The following is a 10,425-nucleotide window of genomic DNA, read 5'->3' on the forward strand; positions in this document are numbered from 1 at the left end:
ACAATATATAGGTAACTTATGAAAGATTTAAATTAAAAATGTTGGAGCTTTCCTAATCCCCGTTTAAATGGGGTGTCGAATACAATAGTGTGCCCTAGCATTATAAGCAACCCGCTTGTAGTTGCGTATATGTTCGTGGCCTGCGTTGTTGGACAAGACATTTCATTAAAATGACTGTTTCCATATTGTTCATATTGTTAATCGAACAACCAGTTTCGGAAACAATAACGATAGCTTGAAAAACTTCTTTGGTATTGTATGGCTACCAAAAAATCACCACATGCCACATTGGCATCTCATCGGCAACTCGTTAAATGATGCAATCAATAGATAAGTGCGTATTTAATTGTGCCCGCCGTCCGTAATGCCACGAGTAATTTTAATGCTTGTTTTGAGATGCGTAGCTAGCGGCGGCGGCGGCGGCTACCAGATGACGCCACGAATATAGGTGGAAATAGGGTCAGTGCTGTGTCGTTGATCCGAGTGAGGAGCCCAAGACTGCGACTGCGTGCGCGGGGGGCACGCGCCCCTCGTCCCCCACCCACCCTCCTCGCCAGCCCCCCGCACCAGCCTCGCCCCACCAGCATTCCGCACTCGACACGAGGGCGAAGCGCACGCCCGTCTCCTCGATTACCGCGATCGACGCGCCGCGCGCCCGCGGCTAGTTCAACCGCCATGTTTGACGTTTTCGGCTCCGTGAAGGGCCTTCTCAAGCTCGACTCTGTGTGCATCGACAACAATGTGTTCCGCCTTCACTACAAGGCCACCGTGATCATCCTGATCGCTTTCTCGCTGCTCGTCACGTCGCGGCAGTACATCGGGGACCCCATAGACTGCATCGTCGATGAAATCCCGTACGCTGTTATGGATACCTACTGCTGGATCTACTCGACGTTCACGATCCCGAATCGACTCGTAGGCCGCGTGGGCAAAGATTTCGCCCAGCCCGGCGTTGCGTCTCACGTAGATGGACAGGACGAGATGAAATATCACAAATATTACCAGTGGGTGTGTTTCGTGTTGTTCTTTCAAGCCATTCTTTTTTATGTGCCCCGTTATCTGTGGAAGACATGGGAGGGGGGACGTGTAAAAATGCTCGTGCTGGATCTGAATTGCCCAGTAGTCGGCGAGGATTGCAAAACGGATCGAAAGAAATTGCTAGTCGACTACTTTTATACGAACTTACACACACAAAATTTTTACGCCTTCCGCTTCTTCATTTGTGAAGTATTAAATTTTATAAATGTGGTAGGGCAGATCTATTTCATGGACTTTTTCTTGGACGGTGAGTTCTCGACGTACGGCCGAGATGTCGTTCGCTTCACGGAGATGGAACCCGAAGAGAGAGAGGATCCTATGGCAAGGGTGTTTCCTAAAGTGACCAAATGCACCTTCCACAAATATGGTCCTTCGGGAACCGTGCAGAAATTTGACGGGTTGTGCGTGCTGCCGCTGAACATTGTCAACGAAAAGATCTACGTGTTCCTTTGGTTCTGGTTCATCATCCTGTCAATCCTCAGTGGGATCTCGTTGATCTACCGTGCGGCTGTCGTAGCAGGCCCGAGGGTGCGTCTGTACCTCCTACGGGCGCGTAGCAGACTCGCACCACAAGAACAAGTCGAGACCGTAGCGCGCAAGCTGCAAATTGGAGACTGGTTCGTGCTGTACCAACTGGGCAAGAACATCGACCCGCTGATCTACAAAGAGCTGATGGGCGACCTAGCGACGAAGTTCGAAGGCAAGGGAGATGTGTAGCTGGTGTAGCGGCCAGTGCTGGTGACTGCAGCGCGCGGGCGGGCGAGCGCCGCTACCTGCGCCGCGCAACAAAGAGCGCCGGGAGCGGCCGCGCGCCGACATTCCATTACCTACACCCGATGCGGGGAACGACCTCCGTCGGACCAGTCATTGTATTCCAGAACCGCTTTAAAACTCTTTTATATTACTGATATAAAATTATGTTAGTTGTTACCTTCTCCCGGGCGACTTCGACTGATGCGCGCCGATGTGCGCGTGCATTTAGACTAAATTTTTTAGAGCATGTTTACGTTAGTCGTAGATAAAATAGATAGATCTCGTGCCTTCGTTTTTGTATTTTGTATTATTGTTTGTGTGCGAGTGAATAGCGTTGAAGGGACGTCTCATTGTGATATGTAATTATTATTATATCTAAATTAAGTGTTTATCGTGTACGAGATTGATCGAGTGAGCGCCGGCTGGCTTATTCCTAAGTTTTAGATAGTTATCTAATGTAATAATATCTGTGTTATCGAATGTTATACTCGATACGATATTGTATAAAGCAATAATGAACTATTAGTGTTAAGAGATCAGTTATAGAAATTGGTTATCGACAATAATGTAATTTTTTTACTATTCGATACACTTGTACTATACATTTTATACTGACGAAATCGAGTCGATTATGGTTGATATTTTCTGAATATATTTACTGCCACATTATATATCTGTTTTATTGATGCATTGACAAAAAACTAAAGTAGTCTGAATATCTAATACCTAATTGAATCAACACAAAGCATCTTTCAAGAGCATAACTGAATCACCATGAATTGTTATTTTAAACTAGTAACGCCATCTGTTATGATTTACTCCAAGTTTGAAGATTATAGAACAAGATAACCTGCACGATACGACAGATGGCGTGAAGAACTCAAGATTGTTAGTGAACGGCTTCTGCCCGTGAATTTGTAAATATATTACGACAATACACACATCGCCATCTAGCCTCAAAGTAAGCGTAGCTTGTGTTATGGGTACTGAGATGACTGTTGAATATTTTTATAAACAATATACATAAATACTTAGAATATACATATAAACACCCAGACACTGAAAATCATTCATGCTCATCACACGAACATTTTCCAGATGTGGGAATCGAACCCACGGCCTTGGACTCAGAAAGACGGATCGCTGCAAACTGCGCCAATCGGCCGTCAAATCATTTAGATCCAACTTGAATAATTTGGTATAAAGTAAAAACAAGTCAGACGAGCAAACTGTAAATGTAACTTAAAGGGGTGTATGCCATAAAGAAAATTAAATTCCACATCACTTGTGATCCTTGCCACAAGGTTTGGTTTTTTTGTGTTTGTATTATCATAATATTCATTTTTCGTATATTTTAAAAACGAATTCATATAGTTTTAATCTCTCAATTGTCAGTTTCCGGGTCCCCTAAACTTTACGATACGCCAAATGGGTGTCGTAACTTTAGACGGCACTTAACGTCGTTAGCCATCATAAAAGATTTCTTGAAACGTTTCTTTACTCTACGGATCACCTAAATATTCGTTTTTTCTTTTTAGTTTTCCTAATCCTATGGTTGCCGATATTAGCGATAAGGCCGCCTCTTTTATGCTTCATTCTTCAAGTGTTTCTTCTTTTTTTTTTCGTTTGTCTGAGTGGTGTACAAATAAAGAGTATAAATAAATTAATAAACGTGCGAGCCGTCACGGGACGCCTGGGAGATGTGAAACATCGAAATTATTTTCTGTAAGTTATTGCAGATATTGCATAATGAAAAGATAAAGCATTACAAATTTGTTCCACAAATTAAAAAAAATACAACCAAAGGGATAACCACTCATTTTTGTAAGTCGGTTAATTATGACTGTTTTATTACAAAATTAATATTCATATTGTTACATACAAAATACAAAAATTCAATTATATGGCGTGGGGTTGCGTCGCCATGTCGCCACGCCAAAAAGGTTCAGGTTTACCGTCCGCCTATAGATGTTTCAGATCAATAATTAATAACAAGACATCTGATTAAGGCTATTCCTAGGTTAAGTGAAGTCGGGCATAAGACAACGAGGTAGTTAAATAGCTACAACGAAAGTCATAAAACCTAAGTTCTATGAAGAGATGGTACAACAAGCTTTGACTGGCTTGTTAAGTTATTTTATGGGACCCTCAAACAGGCTCTTTGTTTACTCTGGACTCCAGTGAGCTTATGATAAACGGCTAAGACACCGGGAGGTATCTATGAGTCGTTCGAATTCATGTAGGACTGAAGTGTATCGATAGTGCAGTCGTATTTATATCAAAATACCCACCAACTCAATGACATGTAGAAGAGAATAGAAGAGAATGAATACGGAGATAAATAAATGATTGAATATATTATGAGACTTAAATTAAAAATTTAATGATGTAAGTTTATTGTTTAAATAAAATAAAGCAAAATCTAGCCCGGCGAAGCGGGCTGGGTACGCTAGTTATTTATAAAATACACACATCGTCATATAGCCCCAAAGTTAGCTTGTGTTATGGGTACTAAGAAGACTGATGAATAATTTTAAGAATAATATACATAAATACTTATTAAATACAGATACACATCCAGACACTGAAAAACATTCATGTTCATCACAGAAACATTTTCCAGTTGTGGGAATCGAACCCACGTCCTTGGACTCCGAAAGCAGGGTCACTGCCCACTGCGCCAATCGGCTTCACTTTTGAAACGACCTGGGTAAGATTTTGCATGAAGATAGCTTGTATCCCAGAACAACTAATATTCCGGGAATACCTACCTAGTACTACCTCTTTTAAGCGATTAAAAAAAAAGTAAAACAAACAAAAGGCAAAGTCGAACAAACAATAGGCAACTTGTAAAAGAAACCCCATATTCATATCTTAACGTATAAACGTTTAAGTATATAATTACAACATGGCACATTATAAACTCAAACTTCAATCTATCCGAACTTATATCCCATTGTTAATTAACAAAGAGAGAACTTATTCAATCTTGCCTTGACACTTCTGTCTCTACTCCTCTGGACCTCTATTTTTCCCGCCATTTTATATGACCTTCCTTTTTGATCTGGGTTCCTGTCATTTTAAATTTCTATTCCAACTTAGGTATACCGACCATAGATTATGCATAATTTTGACCAGTCTGAACGAAGATGCCTTTTTATTTTTAACCAAATGTACATACAATGGCAGATTTGCTAACACTAGTAGTACATATTTTTTATGTGTTCTATTCAATACTATAGTTTTATATATTAAAATAAGATGGGAGGAATTTGTAAAAGAGAAAATGTGACTGCAATAATTTTAACGAAGCAAAAATAAACTTGCAGTGCAGTACACTAGACTACATAAAATTCATTGAAAGGAAATTGTATACTATTTTACAATAACTTTTTATTACCGGTTGATATATTGGGGATGTCTCTAAAAAAGTTCAAAGTGCTTTAGTTGTAAGTTTACGAATGTATTTAGTTATCCCCATCGCTACTCACTGCTATGTACACATTTTGTATCGCTGTGACCGAATACGGTTAGGATTGATTGATAGTTTTATAGCGCACGCCAATTGAGTATTTGTTTTTCAATTTTACTAATTCGGGTTACATTATTATATCCGCGTTTGTATTTGGTTAAGTTTTTAAATAAGTTAATTTTTAAGTCGGGGAAAATCGAGTGTAGTTTTTTAAAAGATTTCTACCTGCTGGAATTCGTGGCAGTAATTCCCTTCCTATGTTCAAGAGTCGTCTGAAGGACTATTACCTCTCTTTGAATGATGGCATTTGAAGTTGTTGCTTTATTATTGTTTGTAAATTATGTATTAAAATAAATATTTTGGTATTTATGTAAATATACATTACAACACTCTTGGCACTATCCCGTTCTCTTGCTGTAAGTCCTGTCTACAAAGGTTGCCTGTAAGAGATTGCTTGCAGCAATAAGGCCGCCTTTGCATGTCTACATTGTTTACTGTATACTCTTTACCGTTTCTTTTCCCGTATGTTATACGTATAACGTGCAATAAAATGTTCCTTCTTCTTCTTCTAAGTCTTTTTTATTTTTATGTTCAGTTCTTAAATTTTTTTAAAGTCGCGATCATTTCTATGTTAAATTTCGGATTGTAAGATAAACACGGGCCAAGATCATTATCCCTAACCGTAACTAGTATTATTTCTGTAGCAATAGACGAGAACAGCAAGAAATAATTGTGTCGTAGTTGAAATGCTAGCCCTACTGTAGACAGACAACGGGAAAACCGAATGGTTTCCGCGGGATTTTTAAAAAGCATATTATTAATCAAAGTGCTTTCACAAGATCCTCAAATAGGCTGTTTGTTGGCTCTGGACTGGACAGTGCAGTCCGCAAACAATAGTTTTCTTAGAAGCGCCGTTTTGTCTACAAGCGCAACACAAAGACTGTGTGTTTTTTCACTCTTGCCTGCGGCGTTCGAAGTTTCTTTATTTGGATACAGGCAAATAACTCTGTTGAAAGAAACCTTTGTAAATAACTGCCTTGTTGTTGAAGTAGTTACTTAGTATGTTTAAGATTCACGAGGATCTGTATTCTGTTCTAGATCGAGCCAAAGGGCTTTTTTTCACGAAAAGTTAGCCCTTATCTCACCTGTACGGATAGCTTGAGCAGGATATAATTTTAGTCACTCTCCGAGCATGGACGCGCGGTTGCAAATATTTCGAATCGAATGGCGCAGTGGGCAGCGACCCTGCTTTTAGAGTCCAAGGCTGTGTGTTCGATTCCTACAACTAATAAATTTTTGTGTGATGAATATGAATATTTTTCAATGGATGGTGTTTATTAAAGTGTATCTGTAAAAATATCAGCCATCTTAGTACCCATTACACAAGCTACGCTCACTTTGGTGCTAGATGGCGATGTGTGTATTGTCGTTAATTATTTATTAAATAATACGTAAATAATATACTAACGTATTTTAAAAAAACGTGGGTAACTTCTCCTTTCCCCTGGTACCGTGCTTTGGCAGGTGTACACGTTTATTTTATACCTTCCTAGTGGATATAATCGGGGGATAAGTTTACATCACCTGCCTATTCTAGCCAAGCTGGTGGTAAATGGAGATGTAGTCTAAGATGGCAGCGGGCTTATTTTATATGACTATGGCAGTTATATTAAATCAACACCCCTAATTGATTTCTGAGCGGCATCGTACCGATACGCTAAATCGCTTGACGGCACGTAGCAGCAGTAGAGAAGTATCTAGCCCCTGCCTCCTACCAAAAATATGGTGGATCAATGCGTTAATCACTTTATTTCTCTTATGTAGTAGTAGAGCGTTTAGAGACATAGAAAAAGATCTTGTCCAGGGAAATATCACCATCTGGATGGTTTTCCACTAACTACCAGGTGCTTGGTATATCAATTATTACTGTATGAATAAAGAATACATACAAGTTGATACAACAATATATATACCCTAGCTGCATCACACATCCAGGCCCGTCAATGGTGCGGCTGCTACCAGTGCCGAGCAGGCCCAGAGGCGTAAATTTGAAAACCTGGTAAGCAGTTTCATTTTTGTGCCTCTTGGAGTAGAGACTTTGGGGCCGTGGGGTCCGGAGGCACGCGTTCTTTTAAAAGAATTATCGGAAAGGGTTATTGAGTCTACCGGTGATCCTAGAGCGGGCAGTTACCTTGGCCAACGAATTAGTTTGGCCATCCAAAGGGGCAATGTTGCCAGCATCTTAGGAACTGTGCCTCGCTGCGGTGGTGACGAAGACGATTTAGATATTATTTAGTTTTACATAGTTTATTTTAGGTTATATTTATAAAACTAATGTGAAAGAAATAAATGAATCATAATTCAAGTTGATAACTACCCCATTTGTGTAGAAAGTCGGTTTATAAAAGCTAGGTGTCCCCGATAACAACCTGGGGACGCTGTATAACTGAGACGCTTGAGGTTAATCTCTAACACTTCAGGTTGACGGACACAGGGTGTCACAGCACTGGGCATGGTACATCAATTATAAAACAAAAAGTCAAAGGTTGTCTGGAAGAGACCGCTTTAATGATAAGACCGCCGTTGCACGCTCTATTTTCTATTCTAAGTTTCGTCTGTATATATGTGTTTACTTTGTATAAAATGTGTGTGTGCAATAAAGATTTCAAACCAACACACAAAAGGGAGGCCTGTGCTGACCATTCCGACATTCAGTTTGAGTATCACGATAATTCTGTAATGATTATCTCAGCTCATCATCGCATTCAGTTTAACCGCGTTAACAGGAAGTAAATCTAAACGCTACTCAATGTCGAGGCCGCTTTTAATGTATCCGGCGCCTCTTAGTACAACAACAATTAGGCACATATACAACGTGTAAATGAAAATCGAAAAAAAACTTCCCAGGCTTTAGATGTACATTGTTAACTGTCTCTGGGACTTTACTGTAAAACGCTAATAGTTTTAGAGTGAACAAGAATTCCAGAAATCAGAAACAGCCCTAAAACAATCCATGAAAAAAAAAAAAACGCTGTTCCACTGCGGGTTGGCGGGTTTAACAATAACCTACCTATAGCTGTCATTTACACCATTATTGGTTGTCCAGAACAGATCGCTATGTCGCGATATGGCCGCTAAATTGTATGTATACTAATACCAGTGTATATATGTACTACGCTGTGTTGTTTTGCTGTTTTCTGTGTTATTTTGGTTATAGAATAAAAGTGTGTTTTGTGTGGTGATTGCAAGTCATATACCTATACAGTTTTCACCACCCCTTCTGTTCCCGCGGGTGTCGTACGAAACGACTAAGGAAATATAACGCTGAACGGACAGCAGAGGATTGTGCTACTATTACCTTCTACTGCGATCATAAACCCGTCTGCCCAGCGTGGTGATTATGTGCGAAACCTGCCGTTGGCTCCGGCAGCCTTTACTGTAAAGCCTTTACTTTCAACAAATAAGAGACAATCCATTCAGTCAATCTACCTAAACCACATGTTTTTTTTTATCCCACCATAACTTCTCAATGTCTGAACCTATTTAGATGTATTCGTATCTCATTGTTAGAATCCTAATACCTGCATCGGTAGGGATGACGAGGCTATATTTTATTTGTAGAAAATTCAATATGGCGGCTAAATAAGGCCATTTTAATATTTAAAAATTCGTTGCATTCGGCAGACAGTGTCTTTTCATTAACTTATTATAGTGCGAATTTAATTTGAAAATTATTATTATTGTAATAACTAACGGTTATTTTTCCCGTTAGTTATGACTGTAAAAATATTTTTTTTAAAACGGGTCAAGCTTCATGGAAATATTGTAATATGAGGCGCAATGTAAAAAAAACTTTTTTTTCTTCCTCTTTGAAATAGTTACTAACCTAGCTATCGCTCGACTTCAATATACAAAACATTACACACATGAGAACACATTGTTGATGCAAAAGTCATGAAAGTTAGGGTTGTCTGCATAGTAAATGAATCAAGGTTTAACTGCATACCAAGTTTCTAATACGAACCACTAAAATAATAATAATATAATAATAAATAAATATACTACGTCAATATACACATCCAGCCATCTAGCCCAAAGTAAGCGAAGCTTGTGTTATGGATACTATGAATGCTGATGAAATTAATACACATAAATACTTATAATATACAGATAAACACCCAGACACTGAAAAACATCCATGTTCACCAACACAAACACTTTCCAGTTGTGGGAATCGAACCCACGGCCTTGGACTCAGAAAGCAGGGTCGCTGCTCACTGTGCCAATCGGCTGTCAAAATGAAATAAAATGAAATAGGTAAATGAAATTGACTGAATTGCTGCTGAAGACGTGCTGCTAAATGATGTAGCGTTCCGGTCCGATGTCGCGTCGAAACCGATTAGGTGTATGACTGCCATACTTCCTAACAGGTACCATACCAGGTGAGATTGCAGGCTAACAATGTGAATAAAAAAAATACTAGCTATGTTCGCATATAGTAAAGGGAATAGTTGCCAACCCTAATCCAAATGCGTCAGCGGCAGGTGTCCGTCACTCGATACGTAGCACACAGCATTTGTATGACAAAGGTGAGAATGCGGGTTCTAACTTACACACATATCTCTGAGTTTGATGTTACGTGTGCGATTTGAATTGTTAATTGCATTGATGTCGTCCCGTCGAATAAAGTAAAATTACTATAGCCTAGTATGACTTTAGCCCAATGGTGTCAGTGGGCTATGTTTACACAGTAACATCTAAACAATAACAGCTATTCACACATGTAAAACATAACAAAGCATTGTTATATCCGCCACGCCGGTGTTACAAAGCGTCGTAAATACAATAAAAAGATAGGAATCATAAAACATGTGACTGCTATCGAGCTGAGATAATTGCCGCTTGGATGTTGACTGCCGTTGGTTATACCTATAAAGGCTAAGGCGTCGCTCACACGTAGACACTGTTGCGATCATACAACTCATCGATAGTAAATAATACAACGATCGGAATGATAAAACATCTGACTGATATCAAGGTAAAATAATTGCCGTTCGGGTGATGACTGTCAGCTGTTGGTTACACTTATGGCGGGAAAAATAGAAGTACAGAGGAGAATAGACAGAAGTTTCAAGGGAAGATTGAAGATGTTATCTCTTTGA

General features: G+C 39.5%; 1 protein-coding gene across 1 annotated transcript; it reads left to right on the forward strand.

The window, feature by feature from the left end:
* The first annotated feature begins 572 nt into the window (after nucleotides 1-572).
* On the forward strand, nucleotides 573-2,460 carry LOC120623215 (innexin inx2). The gene has a single exon (XM_039889100.1). The coding sequence runs from the start codon at nucleotides 676-678 to the stop codon at nucleotides 1,753-1,755; it is 1,080 nt and encodes a 359-aa protein (XP_039745034.1). The 5' UTR covers nucleotides 573-675; the 3' UTR covers nucleotides 1,756-2,460.
* Nucleotides 2,461-10,425: the final 7,965 nt, after the last annotated feature.

The sequence above is a fragment of the Pararge aegeria genome, chromosome 4 (genome assembly GCF_905163445.1).
Source record: "Pararge aegeria chromosome 4, ilParAegt1.1, whole genome shotgun sequence".
Taxonomy (NCBI): Eukaryota; Metazoa; Arthropoda; class Insecta; order Lepidoptera; family Nymphalidae; genus Pararge; species Pararge aegeria.

What these genes read in the sequence shown, in the direction of transcription:
- LOC120623215 (XM_039889100.1), top strand. Translation starts at nt 676, where the DNA reads ATGTTTGACGTTTTCGGCTCCGTGAAGGGCCTTCTCAAGCTCGACTCT.